The sequence below is a fragment of the Drosophila teissieri genome, chromosome 3L, assembly GCF_016746235.2.
Source record: "Drosophila teissieri strain GT53w chromosome 3L, Prin_Dtei_1.1, whole genome shotgun sequence".
Classification (NCBI taxonomy): Eukaryota; Metazoa; Arthropoda; class Insecta; order Diptera; family Drosophilidae; genus Drosophila; species Drosophila teissieri.
The window spans coordinates 8,911,204-8,936,315 of record NC_053031.1 but is presented as its reverse complement, the minus strand read 5'-3'; the positions used below and the strand labels follow the sequence as shown (position 1 = coordinate 8,936,315).

At 46.8% G+C, this 25,112-nt stretch overlaps 10 protein-coding genes across 13 annotated transcripts; 6 read left to right on the top strand and 4 right to left on the bottom strand.

Moving 5' to 3' along the window:
* Positions 1-36: 36 nt before the first annotated feature.
* Positions 37-3,513, top strand: LOC122615735 (fez family zinc finger protein erm). Of its 2 annotated transcripts, none has more exons than XM_043790817.1 (2): positions 37-358; positions 656-3,513. In XM_043790817.1, the coding sequence occupies exon 2, from the start codon at positions 759-761 to the stop codon at positions 2,775-2,777; it is 2,019 nt and encodes a 672-aa protein (XP_043646752.1). In that variant the 5' UTR covers positions 37-358; positions 656-758; the 3' UTR covers positions 2,778-3,513. The 2 variants fall into 2 exon arrangements, with proteins under 2 accessions (XP_043646752.1, XP_043646751.1); XM_043790816.1 differs by having other exon boundaries at positions 37-565.
* A 31-nt stretch (positions 3,514-3,544) lies between these two features.
* LOC122615747 lies at positions 3,545-4,443 on the bottom strand. The gene is made up of 3 exons (XM_043790830.1): positions 4,263-4,443; positions 4,139-4,184; positions 3,545-4,014 (listed from the first exon to the last, which is right to left on the bottom strand). Exons 1-3 carry the CDS (start codon positions 4,314-4,316, stop codon positions 3,869-3,871), a joined length of 246 nt encoding a protein of 81 aa, XP_043646765.1. The 5' UTR covers positions 4,317-4,443; the 3' UTR covers positions 3,545-3,868.
* Positions 4,444-4,527: 84 nt separating this feature from the next.
* Positions 4,528-5,630, top strand: LOC122615743. The gene has a single exon (XM_043790826.1). It carries the CDS (start codon positions 4,629-4,631, stop codon positions 5,457-5,459), a length of 831 nt encoding a protein of 276 aa, XP_043646761.1. The 5' UTR covers positions 4,528-4,628; the 3' UTR covers positions 5,460-5,630.
* On the bottom strand, positions 5,496-9,424 carry LOC122615736 (TOM1-like protein 2). Of its 2 annotated transcripts, XM_043790818.1 has the most exons (6): positions 9,228-9,423; positions 7,460-7,911; positions 6,676-7,403; positions 6,478-6,616; positions 6,236-6,286; positions 5,496-6,068 (listed from the first exon to the last, which is right to left on the bottom strand). In XM_043790818.1, the coding sequence occupies exons 1-6, from the start codon at positions 9,292-9,294 to the stop codon at positions 5,871-5,873; spliced, it is 1,635 nt and encodes a 544-aa protein (XP_043646753.1). In that variant the 5' UTR covers positions 9,295-9,423; the 3' UTR covers positions 5,496-5,870. The 2 variants fall into 2 exon arrangements, with proteins under 2 accessions (XP_043646753.1, XP_043646754.1); XM_043790819.1 differs by lacking the exon at positions 6,236-6,286 and having other exon boundaries at positions 9,228-9,424.
* A 417-nt stretch (positions 9,425-9,841) lies between these two features.
* On the top strand, positions 9,842-13,817 carry LOC122615745 (trafficking protein particle complex subunit 3). The gene is made up of 3 exons (XM_043790828.1): positions 9,842-9,980; positions 12,160-12,570; positions 12,671-13,817. The coding sequence occupies exons 1-3, from the start codon at positions 9,942-9,944 to the stop codon at positions 12,755-12,757; spliced, it is 537 nt and encodes a 178-aa protein (XP_043646763.1). The 5' UTR covers positions 9,842-9,941; the 3' UTR covers positions 12,758-13,817.
* Positions 9,866-12,017, top strand: LOC122615741 (nuclear transcription factor Y subunit alpha). Its single transcript, XM_043790823.1, has 2 exons — positions 9,866-9,980; positions 10,137-12,017. The coding sequence occupies exon 2, from the start codon at positions 10,214-10,216 to the stop codon at positions 11,396-11,398; it is 1,185 nt and encodes a 394-aa protein (XP_043646758.1). The 5' UTR covers positions 9,866-9,980; positions 10,137-10,213; the 3' UTR covers positions 11,399-12,017.
* Positions 13,818-13,839: 22 nt separating the features above from the next.
* Positions 13,840-21,713, bottom strand: LOC122615734 (flocculation protein FLO11). 2 transcript variants are annotated; one of them, XM_043790814.1, is made up of 5 exons: positions 20,669-21,713; positions 17,775-17,919; positions 17,328-17,430; positions 15,766-15,916; positions 13,840-15,659 (listed from the first exon to the last, which is right to left on the bottom strand). In XM_043790814.1, the coding sequence occupies exons 1-5, from the start codon at positions 21,472-21,474 to the stop codon at positions 13,844-13,846; spliced, it is 3,021 nt and encodes a 1,006-aa protein (XP_043646749.1). In that variant the 5' UTR covers positions 21,475-21,713; the 3' UTR covers positions 13,840-13,843. The 2 variants fall into 2 exon arrangements, with proteins under 2 accessions (XP_043646749.1, XP_043646750.1); XM_043790815.1 differs by lacking the exon at positions 17,775-17,919 and having other exon boundaries at positions 21,163-21,706.
* On the top strand, positions 16,322-17,291 carry LOC122615744. Its single transcript, XM_043790827.1, has 3 exons — positions 16,322-16,557; positions 16,613-16,748; positions 16,811-17,291. The coding sequence occupies exons 1-3, from the start codon at positions 16,431-16,433 to the stop codon at positions 17,280-17,282; spliced, it is 735 nt and encodes a 244-aa protein (XP_043646762.1). The 5' UTR covers positions 16,322-16,430; the 3' UTR covers positions 17,283-17,291.
* A 511-nt stretch (positions 21,714-22,224) lies between the features above and the next one.
* Positions 22,225-23,250, top strand: LOC122615746 (40S ribosomal protein S17). Its single transcript, XM_043790829.1, has 3 exons — positions 22,225-22,342; positions 22,715-22,866; positions 22,928-23,250. Exons 1-3 carry the CDS (start codon positions 22,340-22,342, stop codon positions 23,166-23,168), a joined length of 396 nt encoding a protein of 131 aa, XP_043646764.1. The 5' UTR covers positions 22,225-22,339; the 3' UTR covers positions 23,169-23,250.
* Positions 23,251-23,388: 138 nt separating this feature from the next.
* On the bottom strand, positions 23,389-25,043 carry LOC122615740 (SHC-transforming protein 4). The gene is made up of 2 exons (XM_043790822.1): positions 24,717-25,043; positions 23,389-24,657 (listed from the first exon to the last, which is right to left on the bottom strand). The coding sequence occupies exons 1-2, from the start codon at positions 24,896-24,898 to the stop codon at positions 23,613-23,615; spliced, it is 1,227 nt and encodes a 408-aa protein (XP_043646757.1). The 5' UTR covers positions 24,899-25,043; the 3' UTR covers positions 23,389-23,612.
* Between the last annotated feature and the right edge of the window lie 69 nt (positions 25,044-25,112).

Below are 25,112 nucleotides of genomic sequence, written 5' to 3'. Positions count from 1 at the left end.
AACCCTGCTGATAGAACAACAAACCTATCGCCAATCGAAAGACAGAACGCCGCGATATTTACAGCTAATAAATGGTTTTCCAGTTGGAGGTTGATAAAATGCAATTATTTGCTAGTACTTAAGATTACATTTGTGCTGTTTTGAGGAGTAATGCGGTGAAGCCTAGCTAACTAAGCTAAATAAACCGCTTGAGATATACACAAAGCGCGCGCAGGGTTGCATTGTGGCGCCTGTCGTTGCACACTACACACACACACCGCCACACACACGCAACGCGAGAGAAAGTACCGAGCCGTTTCTGGAAAATACAATTCCGCCATATTAACCGGCAAAATTCAAAATATTTACACTGCCCGAGGTGAGCGGGATCGAGGTGGTCATCCAAATCGAGGATTAACCCGCCGTTGGGCAGCACGAGCGTGGCGGGCGGATCGGAGCGAGCGGTACGCATCATTCGCCGTCTGCCGCCGCCGTCGCACAATAAACGATAGGCATTGGCCACAAAAAAGTGGAAAAAGAGGTGGAGGGAAAGGCCAGTCCAGTACAACAATACCGACGAAAACACGTACGTTTGGTCCACACTGGAAGTCTGGCGAATATTTAGATATATATTACGGATTTTTGGCCAGGTACTAATTGCCCACTTTTTTCGCAGCGCGCTCGCACACAAAACACTAACACACACGCACGAAGCAAGAGCGCCCACAAATACAGGCATACAGATACAGGCACACAGACAGGCAGACGGAGCAGCCGCGATGACAAGTCATCATCATCACGTCGGCGTCGGAGGGAACTTCCAGCCTCAACTGCATCAGATCCGGGCGCCCATCGTAAAGAATCTATCGCTGGCCGCTGCGGCGGTACCGCTGCCCCTGCACACCGCCCCGTCGTCGGCATACTTCACTCATGCACACCCACCCACGGCGGCCACAATTGTCGAGCAAGATCCGTACACCGTTTTGGCGGGCGATCCGATGGGCGAGGAGAGCGAGAGCTTCCTGATCGAGGAGATCATCGACGACTATGATGATGAGGCTAATATCGTAGTAGACACTGGCGAGTTCTTCGAGCACTATGAATACTATCCGGTGGATCGGCTGGACAGGCTTACCTCGGTCACGGTGGCAACGGCAGATGCACTGCCGCCGCCCATCATCATGCAGCAGACCAGCGACGACGAGGAATTTATCGAGGAGGATGGACAGCAGATGACCTCCTCCTGTGATGGCGATGGCGAGGAGGAGACGGAGCAGGATGATGAGGCTACCGCGCCGGGTACGACAAATGCCTTCGAGATTGCATCCGAGATGCTAACCACAATCGAAGCCACCAACATCAAGGAGGAGCAGCTCGAGAGCGACTTCTACATGAAGGCAACCGAAGATTCAAACAGCTCGAATGGCCAGCTACAGGACTTTAAGCTATTCGGAAGCAGTCGCGTGGAGAGGCCCATGGGAAATTCAGCCGCCAAGCGCTGGAAGCAAACGAAGGTACCCATACGCATTACGCAGGATGAGTTCAATGTCACCCTGTGGTCCTCGCTCAACTCGGAGGATGAGGACGAGGAGGAGGAGTTGGAGGAACCACATAGTTGTGCTGGCACTACATCCGTGACGTCCTCCTCCGCCGCCCAGAATGAAGGCTCATCCAGCATGCCAAAGCTTATTATCGACGAGCACATGATCAACCACGATGTTCTGAGCGATGGCATCGGCAACGAGTACGTCATCCTGCCCGATCCTTTCAGCGCCTCTGCGGTCACGGATGTGGAAGAGGTGGTTAATGCATTTATGGGTGATGTCAAGGGCGAGGAGGACAGCCAGCCACTAAGTGAGCAGTTGATCTATGCGGAAAACCAGCTGGAAGAAGCTTATGGTAACATCGAGCTCATCGAGAATATGCCGAATAATGTGGAGCTGATACAGAGCCCGGGTCTCGGTCCAGCCACTGTGCCGGTAGCGCTATCAAAGGTCAATGGATGTGTACCGAATCCACAGCCGGCTCTGCCAAAATTAGTGCTCCAGAACAGCAGCACCAATGTGCGACTGAAAAGTGCGGGAAATCAGACAAAGGTGACAAAGAGGCAACTCACGGCGGCGGCTCAGGTGGCGACACCAACTCCTCCACCGCCACTAGTGGCTTCTAGCAATCCAGCCCGACCACGACCCACAATTGTTACCAAATTACCTACGGCAGTGACCAATCAGACGGCTGGTAATACTATGGGAGCTGCTGGCGCGGCCGCTGAGGAGGATGAGGAGCCAAAGTTTCGCTGCACCCATCGCGGCTGCAACAAGGAGTTTCGCAACCACTCGGCCATGCGCAAGCACATGCACACGCACGGACCGCGTGGTCATGTGTGCAACGTCTGCGGCAAAAGCTTCGTAGAGAGCTCCAAGCTAAAGCGCCACCAGCTGGTGCACACCGGCGAGAAGCCCTTTGAGTGCACCTTCGAGGGGTGCGGCAAGCGCTTCTCGCTGGACTTCAATCTGCGCACCCACGTACGGATACACACTGGCGATCGGCCCTACCACTGTCCCATTGATGGCTGCTCCAAGTGCTTCGCCCAGTCAACGAACCTCAAGTCCCACATGCTGACGCACACAAAGCCCAAAAGAAAGTGGCCGCGTGCACCGCAAGTGAGCAACAACAAGACACCGCTGGTGGCCAGATACGGGCGTCTTGAGTTTGGCGAGGATCCTCGTCTGGTGTACGTAGAACAAAACGAGGAGGTGGCGTCGGTGCTGCTGGATGGCACGTCCCTAGCATCCTAACTAGTAGTGCGCATCAATGTGTCGCTGGTATTGGCATGAGATGGTTCAAATATGAAAGCTCCTTCGACTCCGGATGGCAGGATTGTACAGTTAGTTGTAGCCAGTTTTTATCTGTATCTGTAACCTAACGAGCGGAGCGGCAGGACGAGATTGTCACGTGGTGAATACATCCGCCCACTGCCCGCCCTTTAAGTAAATAGTGTAAGTTCTTTCTCTAACAAAATAGGATTGCAGTGCAAAAGGAGGTTAGATGGTAGCCATTGATTAATTTCCTGCACGGATGAAAAACCCGGATAAAAAGCAGTTCTAAGATTTTAGCTTATAGCGTAGGCTAAGTGAGTCGAGTGCCCCGCAAAACCAAAACCGAACCGTAATCCCCGAAGAACTCAGCCAAAACTGTCCCCTAACAATCCCTAATTCGATCTGATCCTAATTGTGTGCGATCTTCGCTCGAATAACAAAACGCGCACTTTCTTTTCTACGAAAACAAAACAAAAAAAAAATAAGAAAAATACACAAAACTAGTTTTACCATATTCAATACGCATACACCATAGGCTATCTATATATTTTTGTAATGAATTATAACACTTAGAGCATTGAAGTACGGATTTAGCAAGTTCAACGTCTGTTGACGCTAACAATAATTCACAAATGGAAGCACATCAGTTAAGTCGGAATAAACAAGGGAATACCTCTTCAAAATTAAACAAAAATAAACCAGAAAAACAATGCAACACTTGCGTATATCATTTATCATTTTTGAACTTTTTCTCAGTGCGATTCTGTAAGCGTTAGATTTATTAACTGACTTTAAACGTGTAACTACAGCTAGATAACTACATTAAACGGTGAGGCAGCTATTGATGGACAGTCGCCGGGTGTTGTCCACTTCAGATTCGGATCAGCCGGCGATAAAATCGCCTCTTTGGACATGTGTCGCCTATAGCTACGTTCCATTCATTGATTGCGGTGTATAAACGCGTACGGATTAGATAAAGCTTCGCGGCGAGGTACAGATACGCGGCTATTTTGGATATTGGAACGGAGAGCAGTACACGCGGGTGGGCTGGGCATGTTCTCAATGGTATTTTAGGTGACCTTGAGGCCCTGTCCTTGAACTCCGGGAATAATATCCGCCATTGAGGCACTTGTAGGGCCAATCAATCCGGCGAGCGAGAGCAGCACGGAGTAGTTGAAGTACCAGAAAACACAGAAGAGTACCATGAAAATGACGTCTGCAATGAACCGAGAGCAATAATAACCCTGATAAGCGTGTAAATTCTTCAATAGCATGACGAATCCGCCGGATTTTTCCAAGTTCCTCAAGGGTTTGATATTTGTTTAGCAATTAACACTCACGTATCGTTATCCGCTCCCACTTTTCCACCATGTACAGCTCGGTGACCTGCAAGTTAATGTGGTTCATTTAATTAGGAATCCCGTGGAGCGCAGCTTCTCGCGTAATTTTCTGACTATTACGTACCATGAGGTATCGAAACCACCAGTAACTGGCGAATTCCACGAGGTTGTCAAGCATTGCGGGTTCCGAATCGAGTAAAACACTAAAAAGAAGGACAAACAATAGGGGCGCAGCGCGTTTAATTTGTTTAATTCCTCCCACTGGCTTTGTACTAACTTAAACACGGTAAATCGATGTCGCTAATAAATCGATATCGATTATTTAGACCGTCTAGTGCTGCAAAATGCTTGTAGAGGGATTGTATATCGACTGTTAGTGTAAATTCAAACTTGAACAAAAATAAATAACTAAGCCTTAAGAAAATATTTGAAGTTGGATTAAATTCATTAATTTTCGCTACTACATGCGTCGCTGAAAATTATCAGATCAATGTCAAAAAAATCACTTATACGCATACGATGGCAACCCAGTTGCAATCAGCTGTTTTTAAAAACCCCGCAACAGTTGTTTACATTTAGTTGTGAAACTAAAATATTGAAAAAAATGTCCACCTTTGTAGTTAAACTACTTCAACGCTCTCAGCTCTCACATAGTCAAATAGACGTAAAGCCTTTTATTTATGTCCGAAGCAAATGGATGGACGACGACGTGGAGCTTGACTTTCTATCCACCTCAGACAATCAAAACTACCGGTCAAGTCTGAAATACGATGAGTTGCGGACTGGAGCCAGCGAATTGGAGCAGCCCTACGATGCCTTCTTTGCAGAGTGCAAAAATGCGCTAACGACGCACATGGGACTCCAAGGATTCGATTATGAAATATGCCTGGAGGATGCCGAGAAACCAGCCTTTAAAGTGTACAAATGCGAGGGATACGAGACACTGTATTTGGATGTTCCGCTGAGAAAAGTGTCCAACTGCTACCAGTTGCTGGATGCAGCCATCGAAGCTGGGCAGCAGAAGCCTCAAGCAGCTCCAGCCCCCGAATCCGACGCCCAGAACACCACATCTCTGGCTGAATACGAAAAGTATGTGAGGGACAGCAAACTGAAGGAGGAGGAACTTCTCAAGAAGTTCTTGCTGCTTTTGAATAGCAAGAAGGCCCACATCAGGGAATTGGAGAGTCAGTTGGAAGAGCGATCCGGGAAGGGCTCAAGCGATAAGAACAATCGAAGGACTTCTTCTGATGAAGAGGACGAAGCCTACGGAGCAGCCACTCAAGCCATGAATATAGATGATGGTGATGATGACTCGGATTAAGCCCCTTAGTAATACAAATTATTAAAAAACATCTCGTTTTCGGTATGTGCTTGAAATGTATTTCCTTTTTGTTTTAGTTTTTCTTTTCGATCGTTCGATTTTGTAAAATAAATTAGCTTTATAATGTATGTATATATGTATAAATAAACAACAAATAGACTTGTAACGTAATACATTAAATTACCATCAATGTGTAGACGTGGCTTACAATTAGACCAACAAAAGATCGCTTGTTTTTTGGAATATAATCAATAGTTATCGTTGCTGTTTTTGTAAAAATTAAAAGCATTTTACATAAAGTATTAATATGTATCCGCTATCAAATAGACATTATGGATAAGTATGTTAGGGTGTGTATAACATTTGAAAGAGTAAACAATTAGAGCCGATGATGGTGCTGGCGGAAATCACTCAGAGCGCGAGCAGATCCTCCTCGGCGCCCGGTTTCTTTGGTGTCTTTCGTAAGCTGTCGGCTCCTGCCGATCCTGTCGTGGCACTGGCGGCGGAGTTCGATGCACTGATCGTTGGAAGATTTTCGGCGGCAGCGGCTCGCTCCTCTAGGAATTTATCAAACTCGGAGCTGGTCAGTTCCTCAATTCCCTCGATGTGCTGTGTGGTGGAAACAAATGCCTCATTAGTCATGCTCAATACGCGAAATTAGGTTACAGAAGCAAATAAGCAACAGAAGAGTATGTGTAATTCGAGAAACTGAAGCCGAGAGTGCATGGTAAGATGAGCTTAGAACAAGACAAAATGCTATTCGAATGGCTACTTACTGAGCTGCCCAACCACGCTTCCATCTCGTCGATCTCATTCTCTTTCGTCGACTGTGTGTGGGCGCCAACCGAACAACAAAACGAAACGAAAACCAAACGCAATTTGCATAGAACAAAAGAACCAAAACATTTTTTCAAATTTAAATTCAAAGTGTAAATCAATGGCGAAAACGAGGTCAAAACGTAAGGGAACAAATCGAACGCCATTAGTTAGACCGGCTGCCCGGTGGCTAATTACTCACTTTACTTACCACCGGCGGATCGCCGGCTGAGCGCTGTGCCTGCTGCGGTTGATTCGGCGGTTTATAAGGCGAGGCGGTGGCAGTCACGCTCCCAGCAGCAGCGTCCACGGAGGGAATGTCCCTTAACAAGTCCGATTTACTAAAGGGAAACTATCGTTAATACTTGATGACCTCAATTGGAAGGCACTCTATACTAACTGGTTGCCATCAGTGCGCGACTGGGCCAGCATATCGAATTCATCGGCAGGTCGTGCCCCCCTCTGCACCCCAATGGGTGCTCCTGCGCCCAGGCTGAGTCCTCCCAAGCTCTGTGGCAGTTGGGCTTCCTCGCTGCTTTCAATTAGATCGATTAGCAGTTGGTCACTTTGCGGCGTATTGCTCACGGCGGTAGTTGTGGGAGGTGGTGGTAGCGTGGCCACTGTTGTGGCTCCTGCTCCAGCTGCACCCACACCGGGCAGGCCCATGGCTGCGCCTAGCACCGCCGACGGCGAGGTAACACCAGCTCCCTGGCCCTGCGAGCGAGTTTTCTCGTAACGCTGGTGGCGCAAAAACACATTGTTCAGCTCGTCATTGATGCGCAGGAACTCCGCGGTGAGCTCGTCGTCCTGGACACGTCCAATCAGATCCACAATGCGAGACTGCATCTCTTTGCAGGTAGAGGTGAGCTCGTTGAGCAGGGCATAGTCATCGGGCGACTCCTGGCCGGGCTTCAGAACACTGAGCATCTCGCTCAGGATGGACATATTGTTGCTAACGATCTCCAGTTCGGAACGCAGCTTAGCCGCCTGCTCGGGAGTCAAATGCAAAGGACCTGTGCTGGGTGGAGCTGCTGCTGCAGCAGCGGCGGCGGCAGCGGCAGCCATGTGTTGAGGCGAAATTGTGTGTTGCTGAGCGGCCACCATCTGAGGAGGCATCTCGGGAACGCTCTAAATGGGATATGAAAGCATTTATTATGGTTTAAATAAAGAGGTTAGCGACTCACCCTCTGAGGTGTGTAAATAGGTGCCATGGCATCTAAGTCATTGGCTGGAAACTCGATGCCCTTGTTTTTCAGTTCCATGTACATCTGAGTGACGCCGTTGAGATCCGGTTGGTTCTTGAACGCATCCGCCCAGATCTGTATCAGACTGAGAACCTTCTCCTGCATGGCAGCTGGCGGATCGTTCTTGGGCCCAATCAGCTTGACCAGCTCGTTGATGAAGTCCTTCTGGGCCACGAGGACATGAAAGGCCTTGCCGCAGTTCTTCACGCACGTCTCCAGGACGGTCAGCGTGTACATCACCACCTGGTTGTTCTTGCCGGCATTCTGGGAGAGGCGCTTGCGAATGGCACGCATGGCATCGCGGGCGGTGTCCGAGGATTCGTTGATCATGTCACAGATCTCCATGTTGGCGGCCCAGTTCTCCGAGGCCAGGTTGGCATCGGTGGCGGCCTCTGAAAAGGAAGCAGGTGATATATTAGTTTACATTTAAGAAAATTCTTTCTATTTCACGTAATATAAAGAAAGAAAATAGTTTCAGGTAACTCCAGTTCTCTCTATTTTCTAAAATTGGCATCTTACTTCTGAAAATGCTCGTTTAATTTTAATTATAACAATATAATTGATTATAATGCAAATTAAATTGTGCGGTTTTTGATCCAAAAGATGTAATTATATTGATCGTTACGTGTGTGAAAACCTAAGTAAACAATTTGCATTCCTTTGTTTATTTTTATGGGCGGCTGGAACTGTGTTTTAAACAGGTGGGCGAGCATTATCTTTTGTATATCACTTAAGCTCTTCCGAGTGCAATGACTTGCTTAAATTAAAACGCACAAACAAGAGGCATAAATGCAACTTGTTCGAATCCAAAGGAAACCCTCTCGCGCAATGTATCTCTCGGATATCAGATATCGTAATACAGATATCCAACAGATATAAGATATATGTGAATAACTAACCGCAAGGCAACAACAAAATGTGCGCTCATAAAAAAAAAAGCGAAGCAACAAATTAGTACGGCACCAATACAAATGCACAAGGCCAGGTAGATGTGTGCATCTGTGTGTGTGTGTGCAGCGGCAAATGGAAATTATGGCGAAAATGCGAGCCAAAGGGGAACACAAAATAAATTAACACATTTTTTTATGTAACCCAGCGGCCAGAGGCAACGATGACTAATTGCCATTACTAAGGGCGCAAAACAAGGGGACATGAGGTGGGCGAGAAAGGCAATCAAACAACAGAACAGCGCATCAATAATAATACTATTAGTGTGCGTGCCAAAGGTGAGCAAATTTCATAAAGCATACCAACAAACATTTATCTGCTTTGTCACACCTGCCTGTTGGAATCGTATGCCCATGTAAGGGTTAATCTTATCAGAAGCCCACCGCTGCCACCGCCTTTCAAATCAAATCAGACCGCTTTGCCATAGTAATGGTCTGGCAACAACAAATCAGTATCGGTACATGGAAATGTGTGTGACTGTGTGTGTGTGCGTTTGTGAGAGCAACAACAAAACAGGAAAACAAGCAATCGCACGAAGAAAGTTGTGAAAATTCAATTTTCCAATGGGTCAGTCTGATTGGGAATGTCGTGAAGCGACCTCTAATCAGATAACTGACAATGCAAATGCGCAAATATCAACGCATATGCGTTGTATTTGAGGAAAATGTGACGATTTAACCACATATACACACACCCCCGCTTTCGGTGGGTGGTTTTTTTTAACGGTGGGAGGGGGATGGGGTTGGGTAGGTTTACTCACCTATGCGCTGGCCAACTGGAGTGGAGAAAACATTTCCCAAGGCGCCAACGTTGAAAAATGAAGCCATCGTTGTGAAGTTTCTTCTTAATGCTCGCCGTTGGATTGCGGTTGATATTTTCCTTTATTTACTTTTTGTTCACCTGGAGGAAATGTTTATGCACTTGTCTACAGCAGTGTGACCATGGCTAGACTCTGTGGAAAATACCCTTAGAGAAATGCATTACAACAAATGGGTAAAATTGGGGAAAGGTTTTCCCAGGGCTGCAGCTTTTTATATATACTCCGATCGGGACTATTAATACCTTATATAGCTTGCCTAATCTTTAATCGGAAGAACACAATGTATTTCAAATTGATTTTCACATTTTCACATGGAACTTTTCATAATTTCATTGAGGTTTATATCCTGATTAGCATATTAATAATATTTTACTTACATATTACCTGTTTAATTATAAGTGCATTATTTTGAAACTTTTGTAATTCATTAAATATTCTGTTTGGCTTCCTTTGATTATAAATTAGATTTAAACTGCGACTGCAAGCGATAGTTTCACTCTTGCCGTGACTCGTGGCCGATATGGACAGAGCCTGTAGCCCTGGTCAATGTTAATGTGCTACATCACTGTACCCTGACAACCCTGCTCTGTAAAACTGAGAAAAACAGAGAATTTTATTTTCAATTATACAAATCGCAACGTAAACAGCCGGAAAATGTCGCGACAAGCCACCCGTTTGGACGCCAAGAAAGTGGTAAGTTGGCCAAGAAGAGAGAACAGCTGCAGTTCGGTATCGTTAGCCATTTAGAAGCATAGATCTAGTTGTAAGGTTAGATTTGTGCCCTAGTGCCTAAGAACGAATCTTTGACGTGCCAACCACCCTCAAAATCGGCTTCATTCACTTTTCCAGTAAGTGTGTGTGTGTGTGTTGAGGGCTTGAGGTTGAGACACGACACAGAAAGGCACAAACCGCCGAGCAATCGGGCAATGGAAAACCATTTCAGCGCCACCAGCCGCCCCTCAGCCACGCCTAGAATGTGCACCACCGCCTCCGCCGTCGGTGCCGCCGCCGCCACCTCCAACAACAGCAATAGCAGCAGCAATAACAACAACAGCGCAACAACCGGCAACAATTTGAGTGTAAACACAGCGGCCGGAGGAGCCACAAATGCCGCAGCAACGGCCCAACCCATCCAAGTAATACCCATGCCCATGCTGCCCACCGGAGCGGCCCAAATCATAATTGGCCAGCAGCCACAGGGTCAGACAACGGCGACGGGCCTGCAGCCTCAATTGATACCGCTGCAGGCCAACCAGATAATGCTGCAGGCTGCGCAACAGCAGCCACAGATGCAGGTGATGCAGCTGCCCGATGGCCAGACCATATTCTATCAGACGCCCACCATTGCCGCCTTGGATCCGAATGCAGCGGCCAATGCTGCAGCTGCCATGGCAGCCCAGCCGACGCCCCACTACCTCAACATTAACGGGCAGCTGGTGCAAATTAATCCGGCACCCAGCGCTAATCAGGCGGCGCCCACAGCTGGGCAACAGATCATCATGGTGCCGCAGACAGCGATGGCAGCGGTGAATGCAGCGGCCGCCAATGCCGGAGTAGCCACCGGAGTGGGTACAGTGGTTGCCCAACAGCAGCAGCAACAGCATCAGCAGCAAGTACAATCCCAGACCCAAAACCAGCAGCAGCAGCAACAGCAGACGGCGGCGGCGGTGGCAGCCAGTGCTGCAGTCAATAATATAAGCGCCGATGTTAGCACAAGTACGACTGGAACGAATACGAACAGCGAGGACGAGAGCTCCAAGGGCGAGGCGGATGAGGAGCCGCTTTATGTGAATGCCAAGCAGTACAAACGTATCCTCATTCGGCGGCAGGCCAGAGCCAAGCTGGAGTCACGCATACCCAAGGAGCGCTGCAAGTATCTGCACGAATCTCGCCATCGCCACGCCATGAATCGAGCACGTGGCGAGGGTGGTCGCTTCCATTCGGCGCAGGAGAAGGGCGATATGGACTCGTCCGGGCCGGAAGGCGGCAGCATGCCAATGACGCCCAGTGGCGGCGTCACCCTTAGTCGAGGCACGGCCCGCGCTCCACCGAAACTGATCGCGCCACATCAAACGCCAAGCATTACCATAACGGCGATCAAATCGGAATAGTCGCCTCCTAGATGTAGATACAAACTAGACTAGATCGTAGTTTTTAGTGCTAAGCCAAACGCTCTGTGTCCTCTTGTCCTCAAACACACCACTTTGGTCGGCTCACATGGTTCATTTCAAAATTAGGCCTTCTCGCATATTATTTTCAAAGTGTAACTTTATTACATTATTAGTTCTTCTATTTTTTGTCATTTACTTATATTGGAAAAGGGAAAATTTCAAGTTGAAAATTAATTGTAATTGTAATTGTAATTACTTATTATATTCATTATCTAAATCGTATATACTACCAAATATTTATTTAATTTTTTCGAACTCATGCACTTATTTTCTCTTGGCCAGCTGTTGAATATTGTTTGAAATATGTAATTATTTACTAAAGAAATTAGTTTATTTACTAGACATCAAAATTTACACAAATAAGGCAATGACTAATATAGGTTTCATAATTCATTTTAAATTGGAATGGGGAAATGGCTTCAGTAATCACCGACAACCGAGCTAAACAATAGAAATTCAACAATGAAAACGTACGCAAAATTCAATTACCATTGAGGACATAAGAATGCAATCAATATGACGCATAATAAATACAGCACACTGTTTATAAATTTAAAAACATATACTTTTACTATGGAGCTTTCTGATGGCTAGATTATATGGTACCGGCCCATAAAACGCTTTATTCTGGTTCTGGATTGATTTTTATTCGCTATCTGCTCTCTCCTCTCTTCCTCGTTTGTACAAAAAACAAAACACAGAACTCGGAGTTCCTGACACTCACCTACGGAGCACTCGTCACCCAGATGCTGCGCGACTTCGAGAACGCCGAGGACGTGAACAAGCAGCTGGAGCGGATCGGCTACAACATGGGCATGCGACTGATCGAGGACTTTCTGGCGAGGACATCGGCGCCCCGCTGCCTGGAGATGCGCGAGACGGCCGATCGCATCCAGCAGGCGTTCCGCATCTACCTGAACATCCAGCCCACCATCTCGAACTGGTCGCCGGCCTCCGATGAGTTCTCCCTGGTGTTCGACAGCAATCCGCTGACGGAGTTCGTCGAGCTGCCGCCGGACCTGACCAATCTGCGCTACAGTGCCATACTCAGCGGCTGCATCCGCGGCGCCCTGGAGATGGTGCAGCTGGAGGTGCAGTGCTGGTTTGTGCAGGCAAGTCTTCTATAGTTACTCTTTGGCGCCTTTCATTGTTTGCTAATGGTCTCTATTGTGTGCTTTGTGTGTGCGTGTGTGGCTGGGTGTCCTTTTGCAGGATCAACTGAAGGGCGACAATGTGACGGAACTGCGCGTTAAGTTCGTGCGGCGTCTAGAGGAGGTCATACCAGCTGGCGAGGATTAGAAAACATTGGTGGATCAGTGGATCAGAGCGCCAAACTATGAGTTCTTCATTAGGGAGGGGGGGGTCAATAAAAGCACATTCTGTATAGAAGTTAGCATCTAGTAATCTGCGTTTGTCGTTGGTTTCTACACGCCAGTCCACATTCCGGAGCAAAAGCAACAGCAGCAGCGGCAGCAGGAGCAGGAGCAAGAGCAAGAGCTGGAGCAACAAGCAGCATCCACAGGAGCGCAACAGCGGTAAACAGCAATATTGGAGCAATAAGAATCGTTACAACAAGTTTAGTTTTATGTTTTATTCGACTTTATACAGATGATTTAACTTGGGTATATAAGAAAACAGTGGAAAATATGTCTCTGTTCATATTTGGCATAATATAAAGCGTGGATAAACTCGATATAAAAACACAAAAGTATTCTGTTACATTTGATATAATTTAACAAATTAAACCCCGCCCTCATAAATATTACGTCCCTAAGGCGTAGATCGCTTTTGATCTGGGGTAGTAATAAATTATATTTGTTAGTTGTATAGATAAACTCAAAGATATTCAACGTGTTAAATATTAAAATGATACAAAAACAAGTAAGAGCCTTAGATTAAAGCGAACTGACGGCCTTTTATCAACTGTCTAGTTGTACATGTGTATCAATTGGGCGTATACTTCGTAGTCTGCCATGTTTTATTGTCCGATAAGGCCGACATATCCTCTCGCCCACTGTATTTATGGCAATGTTTGACTTATCGCCGACTGTTTGCGAAAAGCACTCTGTATATCTGCTCACCGGAAGCTGCTTTGGGACTCTAGATAATGTTGGGTTTCAAATGATTATAGTAGGTTTGGGGTAGCTTTTGTAATGTAAGTTGTAGCGCGGCCAGCCTCCGCTGGGATCACATATGATTGAATCGTTTCACTTAAATGCACTTTGATAATTTTTGTTAACTTTTTTGGTTTCTTTGTGGGAAAATACTTTTACAGGCTCAATACCATTATTTGATTACATGATATCCGATCTCTGGGCTTTTGGATTTGGTTTGGTCGGTTTTTTTTTGTTGCATCGGGATTAGTGTACATAAGTAGTTCTTAGTTTAGTTCTGCTGTGGACAAAGCATTAGATTTAGATTCCGGCGCGTCAGAACTTTGCGTAGAGCTTGCAGCGTTTTAATGCAGATCACCACGCAGCAGCCGTTGGCCACGCCCTCCGCCGGACTCTTGCATGTGCAGGCGTTGCCCTTGACGGCGGCAGCGGGAGCTGAAGAAGCGCTGCTAACGACCGGCGGCTCCTGCACTTTTCCCTTGCCAGAGCAGCAACCCGTCGCGGACGTGGGAGCGGCAGGAGCTGGAGCTGGCTTCTGGTTGCCCGAACAGCAACCACCCGTTGGCTTTGGAGTAGGAGCGCCTCCACTGCCGCAACAACCACCAGCGGAGGGAGCACTGGGCTGGGCACAACCGCAACCGGTATTTATGGGCTTCGGAGCTTTTGGCTCTCCACAGCAGCCACCAGCTGAAGGTGCCGGCTTGGCGGCACCACCACCACAGCAACCGCCGCCACCGCCGGAGGAGCCACCGCTACTCATGGAAGCAAGGTTTTGCAGCAGCAAAGCAACATCCTCGATGTTCTGGTTCATTTCCGCCTGGCGTTTACTCACTTTTTTGGTGGGCGCCACGCTGCCGCAAATGCGTTTGCCACCGCTGGAATTCATCGTTGTTGTTGTGGTTGGGGTTGTGGCTGCCGTTGCGCTAGTCCTCGTGGTCTTTTGAGCAGAAGCAGCAGCACCACAGTCGCCGCCGTGACAACTCTTTGTCTGATCGCACTTGCAGTTGGTGCAATTGCAGATGCCCGCATCCGCTGTGATCTGCTTTAGAGTCGGCTTGTTGTCCCGAATGTCCAGTTCCACCAAACCGGAGGCATCGCTTGGCACCTGGGAGGCCTGCTGCAATGTGGCCTGCAGCAGGGCACTGTTGTTGTCGATGGTCATGAGGATGTCGTTCAGGAGCGACTCCGTTTCCATGTCCTCCTCGTTCTCGAAGCTGTCCTGCTTGAGCAGCTCTTCGATATTTTGCTGATTCAGCTCCAAGGTGGGTGTGGGCAGCGCGGGCTCCACTGCGGAATCCACATCCATGGTTTCCGCCTGCGGATCACCCATGTTGCCGCTTACTGCATTGCCGAATGTGGGCTTAAGGTTCACGAAACTGGGCATCTCGGTGGGCAGGGCCACGCAGGCATCCGTTAGCGGTGCCATGGGAATGATGGGCTTGGAGACGAGGACGCCGGCGTCAATCCACGGACTGGGTATTTCCTCCTCGGCGGCGTAGGAGAGCTGGTAGGCCTGTGATGTTTCTGGAAGTATGAGAGGCTCGTCCCCCTGCAGGATAAACACATTGGACAACTGATTCTGCGGCGTAAGCGTTTGCAGCACCACTCCGCTGTCCGTGCTGGTGGTTTCCGAGCAGTGACTGCCTGGATTCAGCGTCATCTCCGGCTGATCCTCTTTAATGAATTCCTCCTCCTCCTGCTGCTCCTCCTGTCGTGGATCCTTCTGCTCCTGATCGCTGCACTTGGTCTGCTGCGTCTTTAGTGGCCGTTTCTTGCGACCCTTGTTTTGCAACTGCCGCTGGTGAGTCTTCTTGTGGGATTTCAGGCTATGCGATGTGCTGAACGACTTCTGGCAGCTGTCCTCCTGGCAGGGATAAGGCTTTTCACCGGTATGTGTCCTTCGGTGGGTCTTCAGGTGATGCGAGGCGGTGAATGCTTTGCCGCAGTCATCTTCCGGACACTTGTAGGGCCGCTCCTGGGTGTGCGTGCGCATATGCTTCTTCAGGTCGCTCAGCGTGGTGAAGCACTTCTGACACAGCTCACAGTTGAACGTCTCGCCATTGTGCAGACGCAGGTGGGCGTGCAATCTGTTGGTGGGTCGGGCGACAGATCGGTTGATGACAGATTATTGAGAACCGCAGCCATTGGTTTATGCCGGAGGCTATCAGTCCACCGAAGTGGATGATTACTCACCTGTAGCGCGTGTTGAACGCCTTATCGCAGCCGGACACCTCGCATTCGTATGGCTTCACCTTCGTGTGGACGCGGACGTGGATCTTCAGGCTGTAGGAAGTGAGGAAGGCCTTGTGGCATCCATCTTCCGGGCATTTAAAGCTGTAGTCGCCTGAAGAGCGAAAAAGCGTTGTAATACGTGGCTGTTACTCGTTTTAATATGTTTATATTTCGCTTTAATAAACCATATTTTATTCTATAATAATAAACGTAAAATTTAAATTTTGAGGATACTGGCGCGATAACCAGACTATCGAGAGGTATCGATTAAGAGTTCACAAACTAATTTTTTCCCATCACTGATGCCTTATGTACAAGAATGCAGAAACGCAACTTATTGTCTGCATAATTATATTTCTAAGATTCAAGACGAGATCATTAGTGAAAAGAATATTCGCGATTTATTTTTAATTTTATTTACTGCGTTAACTGAATACAATACTTTTAACCACATTTGTGTGTTTTTATCCCCTTATCACTTCGTTGAGGTTTGCCACTGTCTCGCCAGTGTTGTAAAACACCTAACGAACATCAGCTGTTTGCTTGCGTCAACTTTTTCACGCAACGCAAAAGCGCAAAGGTTTTCTTCAATAGATTTGGATTGATTTTCAAAAAATCACATCACTATGGACGGTTTTGACGCTGTACTGATTGCAAGTGTTAAGCACAACGTTTCAATATTCGAGAAATATCACACTAAACATGACAGAAAGCAGGCGTGGATTGCAGTGGCCCAAGCATGCCAGAAATCAGGTAATATCGCGTTTGCTTAAACGAAGTGCAAGTTTTTGTAAGTTTCCAATTGCAGTTGAGAACTGTCAAGTTAGATGGAAGACCCTACGAGATCGTTATGTGAGGGAATTGCAAAGGCCCGATGCCAAAAAGATCAATATTCAAAGGTTTCAAGAGCTCGATTTTCTTAGGGAGCACATAAGAACCGGAAGGTGCTCGATTTATTAAATTTATCCATCTTTGAAATTGCTGTAATGTGTGTCTTTTATAATAGGAAACCGAAAGAACTGTGCACTACATTAAACACACATACAACGTTTGTGCCGGGTGAAACCGAGGAAAGCAAGTCGGCGGATGAACCAGCCCTTAAACGCAACTGCATCACTGAATTTCAGCCGGATGAGTTTATAATTTATAAAGGCGAGGAGGAGTATCTCAGTGAGTGGGATAACTCCAGTGCGGAGTTTATCTCAGAGGAATCAGCGTGCAATATAAGCAGCGAGCTGCCATACGAAACGAAAGCCAGTTTGACTGGCGAAGGACTGAGTCAAACTCAAGCCAAGTTCATGAGCGTAATGAATCTCATCGAGAGTGCCTTAAAGGACAAGCCGGCGGAGCCCCAAGATCCCTTCTACAAGTATCTGGAGAGCATTTTGGCTGGCGTGGACGAAGGCACTCGAAGAGATATACAACTGAAAGTGCTCAACTTTGTCAGTGACGAAATCAAGCGAAGTAAACGAACGTAGTATAATAAAAATGATACCAAAGTAATTGTATATAAGTATACTCACCCGTGTGGGTTTTTAAATGCGTTCGCAGATTTCCAATGGTGCTGTAGCTGCGATAACAGTTCTCATAGTTGCATCTATAGCGACTGAGAGCCTCATCCGAACTCTAAATGGCAAGTATAACAATGCTATTAGGTCAGATATGTACATTGCACTAGCTAAGTGGTTAATATATGCATGTGCATGTTCCTTGGAATGAGACAATTATGATGAGTTGGATTCATGCTGGACATTGGCAAGTGATCTGTTAAGGGACAGCCGTCGAATTAAGCGAACACTACGCACCACTAGATGGTTAACAAAACTTGGTTACACACGCCTACAGCGGAATCGCCGGAATCGGATTCTCCGCCAGCAGTGGGATTAGGATGGCGAGTCGCTACAAAAAGCGTTAGGCAACGTAAGGCACGTTAGACACTTGACTAGCGGTTGGTGATTGGGTGTGGGTACCTCGTAGGCCAACGCCATTAGCTGATCGTTCTCGTCCTGCCTCTCCTCCTCCTCATCGACGTCTTGGTGCAGAACGCCCGGCTGTATGCAGTGGGCCAGCTGCTCGTCCTCGTCCGGCTCATTTGGATCGTACTCATCCACATAGCTGGAAGAACCGATCGAGCGGGGTGGAGAAGACCAACGTGGGAATTTATCGAATTTGCAGTTGGAAACAAACAGAAACAGAACAGAAAATCGCATCGGGCGGGGCATATATTCCATCCGATTTGTGTGTCAGTGGGCCGTTAAGATCTTTGTATATAATTATAAACGCAACAAGTATACATATATATATATATTTATGTATATACAAATATGCATAAATGCAAATTGCACAGATTGCGATTAGTGGGGTTAGAGCGTCAGCGAAAAACATCAACAGCAAACAGAGTACATAGAAAAGACGACCGAAAAACAGGCGTTCCCTGGAGGCTCTTCTGTACTTATTAATCAGATTAATTAATATTTAATGTTGTCATGGTCAAAACACAAAACAACAAACACAAATGGCAAAATCAAATAGCAGACGGCAACCGAAACTATGAAGACAAGTCGAGGGAAGCAGTACAACAAGTGCGTGGGTGCTGAGACGGCTGCCAGGCTGGCAGGCTGACTGACGGGCAGCGTGCGTCCCCCAGACCCAGACCCTTCCTTTTACCACCACCGGCTGGCTCGCCCATCGAGATGCCCGACCGCCCCTTCTGATCGCGGGAGTACTGAAAAATGAGAAATATGATTGAGGGAACACTACTCATGGCGGTAAAAATAGCAAGAGGGCGTCGTCGCCGAACGGAGAGGTCGGTTGGAAGGAAGGCGAGGAGCTAAACAACAAGCGAGGCACGGATGAAAAATTGAAAAATTATTGTACCGCAGAATAATGAGCAAGCGGGGAGCAACAACAATGTAGCACAGAGCGGACTAAGCCCCATCACAACAGATCATTTGGACTTAGCCACGGGAAAATTTAGTTTATGACCAATTTCAAATGTCTTTTGAAGGGTTTCAATCAATCGGCTACTTTACGTACGAGCTGGTCTAGTATTACTATTACTATAATCAGTCTATTTGCTGTATCAATCATATCTATTGAAATACGAGTAAACATTGTGTAAACCCTTTAGCTTTTGTGACTTATCACCAAATTGTTAACAAAGTGTCTGAACTGATTTATTTTGTTATTAATAAACGCCCTATCAGCTGTACATGTTATTTAACTAATTCTGGGGAATAAACCCCTATGAGACATTTACGAGCTTTACCCTTTGGGAAAAGGAAAATAGAATACTTGGGTAGAGAAAACTTTTTATAGCGCCAAATCGCACTTTTGAGGAGCAACGTTTTCGGGTGAGAATTTCACAATAGAAGACGCTACAAATTGGTATCTTTTTTGAAAACCGGCTTCTTTACATCAAGTGTTAATGAGTTTCGGGGAAATATTCGGCCGTCTTCGCCCCGACACACTGTAGAAATATATGTACATCTATGCATGCATATATCCATCTATACATTCTAGTCGGCATTTGGGGTGGGGGTAGAAATCTAAATGCGTTCATCGGCGCAACTATTTTTAGCCCAAACAAATGATGTTCGATACAATCATCGGCCGAAGTGGGGACCCAGAGGCATGCAGCCATTATGATGCCCATTGGACACACGGTCTAGTGGGTATTCGATGATCGAAGGTATGCGCTGGTCGAGTCGATGGCCGCGTGCAGAATGCAACAGGCTGAGAACACAAATCAGGCAATTAGCAAACAACTTGCAAGCGATTCGGACACCGCGTTGTAATAAGCGGACATTGGAACGCTTGAAATTTGCCAACACAAATTCTCGACAAGGAAGAAAATATGAAAATTTCGATGTTTGCCTCTTTTTTTCGAGGGGAACCAAACAAAAAGTGAGCAAAAAATCACACAAAAAAAAAACGGACACGTCACGACAGACGCTAGGCAAATGTTTTCCTTTATTTTCCGCTCTCTCTCGAAACTTTTTTGTGTGTGGGCAGTGGAAAATTAGCAGCGAAGAGCGAAGAGAGAGAGGGGGGCGGTGGTGGTGTCCCTGGCGGGGGTCAGAATGCGGAGGGCAAGGCACACCTGACGGCCCACTGTAATTGGCCAAAATGCGACAAAAACACTAGCACTAATCCACTCATACATGACACTGAAAATATGCAATTATTATTCCCGTTCTTGCTTCTATTCTGGGGGCAAATAAAAAATCACTTTTTTCGTATGGCAATCGAACGAACTCAAGGTCTGCCATTAAGTTAAATATTGGCAAAAAGTATATATGTTAAATATTTCATAATTCTGTGCTCTAATCATAACTCAGTGAAAACCTGTTGTGGTCATTATAAATTTAATGAATTAATTATGTGCTCAAAGCTTAGACCAAATTCAATATCGCATGAGACTTATGATTTATTTTTATTTTTTGAATTCAATAATTTTCCTCGAATTTTGTTTAAAATTGTATGGCAAAATTCTTGCTTCGATATATATACAATGTGCATACACACAGACGAAGTTTCGAGAACAGATTTTTTAAGACAATACATAGTTCTGAAAATTCAAAAACAAACTTTTATACCCCTCTAAAAAGTATAAGTTATAATTTTTTCGCCTTTGAAAAGGCAAGGCAAGCGTTTTAAAACTATTATTTCATATATTAATAGTTTATCTCTTCATTTTTACAGTCTTTGCTAAGCTAACTTTTCTTTACTATGCAACAATACGTCAATTCCAGAATACATAAAATCTGTAAAACATCATGCCTAAGCAAAAACAATAAATCCAATTACATGCAAATCATAGAAGACTCATGCAGCGAAGGGTGCACATGCAAGCGGGCAGTACCTCGTCTCAATTGTGAAATAAGCTGGAGAATTGGATGTGGAGTCCCTAGAGATGCTGTTTCCAGTGCCCTGGTCATTATCACAGTTGATTGTGGGAGTTGCACCGTCGTTGGGGCTGGACACCATGCTGAGCGAGACCACAGTGGGCGGTTGGACCTGGACGAGCCTCTGGTTCTCGAACTGGTACTCCAGCGTGAAGCAGATGTCATCCAGATTGAACACCTGTGCGGTGCTATCGCTCAGACTGGCTATCAGCGGAACTTCAGCGTGGCTGGAGCTGAGACTCTCGGTGGTGTGGTGATATGTGATGGGTATGACCGTGATGGGCAATGGTGTTAGTTGATCCGCTAGCGGAAAGCCATTTTCCGCTGGCGCAGGAACTATTTGTGAATGGGCGTGAGTTTGAGATGCAGTGAGTTGATCCTGGGCACCGAATAAGGCACCGTATGTCGCCTGGGCGTCCTCCGAGTCCAGGGAGAGGCCCAGATTAAGCACCTGTTGCTCGCCACTGGTGGATTCCGCCGTCTGGCTGCTGTAGATGCTGTAGCTATCGCCATGGATGATGCCCAGCCCGTCGGCCTCCAGTTTTGGCTCGAGCAACTGGGCCAGTGGCCTGTCGAAGTCCAGGGAACTGGAGGTGGAGCAATTTGAGGCGACGGGCGGGGAGCCGGAGAGCGAATTGCGCGACGAGTTGGTATCATAATCCCGGCTGTCTGATAACGAATTTCCGTGACTATTAACGGTACTCTTCCACTCGCTTTGGAAGTAGTGTTGTTGCTGGTGTTGTTGTTTCTCTTGGTCGTTCATTTCGTACTATTTGTTATTCGCACACCCACGCACACTTGGACAAACGCTTGCTATATCGCATATGATATGCAGTTGCTTTTGCTCTTTCTCCGCTGCCACTGTGCAATATGTACATATAGATATTGCTAAAGAAATTAGAGATCGCGAGATCGAAAAGCACACATCCGCGATCGAAAAGCACAAACAACAACGATAAGAACCAGTGCGACCCTGCATGGATCGCCAAATTATATCGCACTTCTGGGTTAAATATACCATATATTTGGAAATACCAAAAAAAGTGGAACGCAAAAGTGGAAACCTTTTAGCGATGACTCAAACAATGTGGAGAGCTCGAAGACTAAAAACATAGCAAAAATTGAGTCTCCAAATCTGGTTCTCATTCGAAAAAAAATGTTCTTATTGATCGAATGAATGCAATTGGAAAACGCACATTTACTCAATGCCGTATTAACAGTTAACTTTTTAGGGCTGACCAACATATTATTTGATTTCCCTTATTAGGTTTACATCAAAAAGGTTTTGTTCATAAAAAATAGTCTTACTCCATACTTAGGTGCTATTAAAGCTTTAGAAGTATCAGAAAAAATGTCTTCAATAACTTAGTACAACAATGCAGTGTACTAAGATTTGAGTCCACGCTATTTTTATCCAATTCATCGACCAAAGATATTTGTAAATTTTTGGTATATTTGCGGTGTATTTTAGTATATTTTTCACACAACCACTGTGGTCACACGGCATCCTTCTTTTTCTTTCGTTTCCGGCGAGGTATGTGCACAAATTTTGTTTCTCCACGTTTTTCTTAAAAATAATTGCAAATTTCTCATTTTAGCGGTGATTAAAATATCCATCGAGCAACAGAATGGTACGTACCAACGAAAAACTGGCTAAATTCGAATCAGAAAACGGTCTAACAACCATAAATAGGCAACGACAGCAGCTGGTCCCACGTGCATAGTGCCAATTTTGTTACCCCCAAAAAGCCATTATTTGTGTCCGGCGTCTTAAAACCGACTTTTATACTCATTACAAAAATCACTTCATACAGTAACTTAAAAAGCATCTTAAACTGCAAGCAAGTAAAGGTTTTTTACATTACAAAAAAACCTTAAAATGCCGCAACTATCACAGAAAACCAGCTGCAAATTATTTATTTTGTCGTGACAGAAAAGAATCCCAGAGATAAAAAAAATGGATAGAACTATCGTGTTACTAACCATTTTATCAACTACCACAGGGTCGCGTACGAACCAAGACGGTGAAGAAGGCCGCTAAGGTCATCATCGAGAAGTACTACACTCGCCTGACGTTGGACTTCCACACCAACAAGCGCATCTGCGAGGAGGTGGCCATCATCCCCACCAAGCCCCTGCGCAACAAGATTGCCGGGTAAGTGCCGCTGAAATCACATTAGTGAGTGGATCTAATAATGTGCCCTAATCTCTTCCAGCTATGTCACCCATTTGATGGGCCGTCTGCGCCACTCCCAGGTGCGTGGTATCTCCATCAAGTTGCAGGAGGAGGAGCGTGAGCGTCGCGACAACTACGTCCCGGCCGTCTCCGCTCTGGAGCAGGACATCATCGAGGTCGACGCCGACACCAAGGAGATGTTGAAGCTTCTGGACTTCCACAACATCCGTGGCCTGCAGCTCACCCAGCCCAACACCAACAACTATGGTCGTCGCAACTAAGATTTATATAGCGCGTAGATGATGATGTTCTGATTTGCATGGGATCACAATAAACACTTGTGTGAAGTGCATTTACAGTGTATGATTTTGTGTTTCTATTAGTTATGCGCATTCCATTGAAAAATATTTGTGCTCCAGCAAATACCACACCAAAAAAACCGCCATGCGGAAAACTCAGTCGGAATTCAAGAACCCCAAAATTGTGTTCCGGTTATCATCTTTATTCGCATTCGAATGGAAAATACTGTAGACATGCACATATTTGTAAATATGTTTATATTCAATCTATAAATATATGGGTTCGTTTTTATACAGACGATATATAAAAGATATTCTACGAGTGCACAATAATTAAATCTAATCGTGTACGCTGATGCCAGTATATATAATTATTTGTTATGTATATGATGGGTGGTAGCTATACGTATGATTGTGCCCTCCGGTTCAGGAAGATGCTGATGTAATGGGAGTCGCAGCCTGATCTTGCTGGGGTCTTCGCACCGGATTACGCAAGACCAGCTCAGAGTCCTCAGAAATGATGGGTAGTGCATGTGCCCAGTGGTAGTTGATCAGATGGCTAATGCTGTCGAAGATGCGATCTTTGGTTCGGACCACGCCCTCGGGATCGATGAGAAGCAAATGCTTGGGCGTCTTGCCCTCTAATCCGGTTAGTACGTATTGGCCCCGCTTTCCCTGTGACTCGCGCACCAGGAAGTCACCGTCCTGCTGCAGCAAGCGCTCCGAAATTGGTCTGGATATGCCCGCATGGAACCACACCTCCGCTGTGAGTGGACACTGCGGTCCATCGAACACATCGCGCACAGACGCCAAAACAGAATTGGCTGCTGTGGTGGCTTGGAGGGGATCAAAGTGACCCATCTTATTGGTCGTCTGATCGGGAGGCGGGGAGTTGAGGTCGATGAGGTTGCTGCTCAGGCGATCGCGAGGCTTCTTCAGATTCAATTGTGCCACACGTGGCGCATGCGGATGGAGAGGCTGCTGCACCTGCTGTTGTTGTTCCGGCACTTCGGGGGGCAGCTTGTTCGGCAAATCGTTGTAGTACTCCTTCACATTCTCCTTGCAGCTCTGATTGATGTTGCAATCCGCGGAGGGATCATTGAGCCTACTGAGAGCGTTGAAGCGCAAGGCAAAAGCCTTGCCAATGGTCACAATTAAGTCCTCGCTTTGGCCGCCAGCGCATTCCAGGACATAACATGCCCGCCATTCATCCTCGTTCTTGGCTATGTAGGCCAGGAAGTCCAGGGTATCATTGTCACCGCCGGAGGCAAACGATATGCGCGGCATATTGTGATTGGCAATAACCTCGCCCGTTTCCACGTTGCTCAGGGACAAAGCTCGGCTCGATACATTAATGATGATGTTGGTGCCGGCGTGCTGCATGCTGGGGCGATCCGATATGAAGTTGGTTAGTCTCCGCTTGCCAGCAGACTTTAAACCGGCCGCCTCGCAAACTCTATTGATGCACTCTCTGCACAAAGGCGAAACACATGATAATACTCCTGTGACTCATGGTTATTGCTCACTTACCGCGCCAGCTGCGTACGGGTCTCGAAGTCCAGGGATTTCATTGAGGTCTTGACCTCAACGCATCCCGTGTACCGGACGTTGAATGCAACACCCACGCCCATTATGACGTCGTCCGGATAGATGCAGCCGTCGCTGGTTGTCCCGGCACCGCTCCGGTGGCCGGAATCGCCATTCTTCGGCATTTGTGCTGTAGCTGTGGGCGTTTGGCAGCGATTGGGCTTCCTCGTGGTCCTTTTTCCGCAGCTGTAGGCTGCAAGCCTTTGTTATTAGTAATTCGGTTATTACTCAAGGTGGGACCGTATTTGCGGTAGTGTGGCCGCACTACAGCGCTGGAAGTGTGACCGCAGCTAGCAGGCATATCGATGGTCAGTCAGTGGTGGAGCTTAAGGGGGGTTT

Excerpts from the sequence above, each read along its gene's own strand:
- LOC122615740 (XM_043790822.1), bottom strand. The coding sequence starts at position 24,898 with ATGCCGAAGAATGGCGATTCCGGCCACCGGAGCGGTGCCGGGACAACC. Across the intron at positions 24,658-24,716 it reads ACCCGTACGCAGCTGGCGCG|AGAGTGCATCAATAGAGTTT; the intron begins GTAAGTGAGCAA and ends GCCTTTGTGCAG.
- LOC122615735 (XM_043790817.1), top strand. The coding sequence starts at position 759 with ATGACAAGTCATCATCATCACGTCGGCGTCGGAGGGAACTTCCAGCCT.
- LOC122615741 (XM_043790823.1), top strand. The coding sequence starts at position 10,214 with ATGGAAAACCATTTCAGCGCCACCAGCCGCCCCTCAGCCACGCCTAGA.
- LOC122615734 (XM_043790814.1), bottom strand. The coding sequence starts at position 21,474 with ATGAACGACCAAGAGAAACAACAACACCAGCAACAACACTACTTCCAA. Across the intron at positions 17,920-20,668 it reads TATTTCACAATTGAGACGAG|CTATGTGGATGAGTACGATC; the intron begins GTACTGCCCGCT and ends CGGTTCTTCCAG. Across the intron at positions 15,660-15,765 it reads GCGTTCAACACGCGCTACAG|ATTGCACGCCCACCTGCGTC; the intron begins GTGAGTAATCAT and ends ACCCACCAACAG.
- LOC122615746 (XM_043790829.1), top strand. Across the intron at positions 22,867-22,927 it reads CTGCGCAACAAGATTGCCGG|CTATGTCACCCATTTGATGG; the intron begins GTAAGTGCCGCT and ends AATCTCTTCCAG.
- LOC122615743 (XM_043790826.1), top strand. The coding sequence starts at position 4,629 with ATGTCAAAAAAATCACTTATACGCATACGATGGCAACCCAGTTGCAAT.
- LOC122615745 (XM_043790828.1), top strand. The coding sequence starts at position 9,942 with ATGTCGCGACAAGCCACCCGTTTGGACGCCAAGAAAGTG. Across the intron at positions 9,981-12,159 it reads GTTTGGACGCCAAGAAAGTG|AACTCGGAGTTCCTGACACT; the intron begins GTAAGTTGGCCA and ends AACAAAACACAG. Across the intron at positions 12,571-12,670 it reads TGCAGTGCTGGTTTGTGCAG|GATCAACTGAAGGGCGACAA; the intron begins GCAAGTCTTCTA and ends GTCCTTTTGCAG.
- LOC122615747 (XM_043790830.1), bottom strand. The coding sequence starts at position 4,316 with ATGCTTGACAACCTCGTGGAATTCGCCAGTTACTGGTGGTTTCGATAC. Across the intron at positions 4,185-4,262 it reads GGTGGTTTCGATACCTCATG|GTCACCGAGCTGTACATGGT; the intron begins GTACGTAATAGT and ends ATTAACTTGCAG. Across the intron at positions 4,015-4,138 it reads GTGGGAGCGGATAACGATAC|ACGTCATTTTCATGGTACTC; the intron begins GTGAGTGTTAAT and ends GGTTCATTGCAG.
- LOC122615736 (XM_043790818.1), bottom strand. The coding sequence starts at position 9,294 with ATGGCTTCATTTTTCAACGTTGGCGCCTTGGGAAATGTTTTCTCCACT. Across the intron at positions 6,287-6,477 it reads ATCCGCCGGTGGTAAGTAAA|TCGACGAAAGAGAATGAGAT; the intron begins GTGAGTAATTAG and ends GCCCACACACAG. Across the intron at positions 6,069-6,235 it reads AAGCGTGGTTGGGCAGCTCA|CACATCGAGGGAATTGAGGA; the intron begins GTAAGTAGCCAT and ends TCCACCACACAG.
- LOC122615744 (XM_043790827.1), top strand. The coding sequence starts at position 16,431 with ATGGACGGTTTTGACGCTGTACTGATTGCAAGTGTTAAGCACAACGTT. Across the intron at positions 16,558-16,612 it reads CCAAGCATGCCAGAAATCAG|TTGAGAACTGTCAAGTTAGA; the intron begins GTAATATCGCGT and ends TTCCAATTGCAG. Across the intron at positions 16,749-16,810 it reads GAGCACATAAGAACCGGAAG|GAAACCGAAAGAACTGTGCA; the intron begins GTGCTCGATTTA and ends CTTTTATAATAG.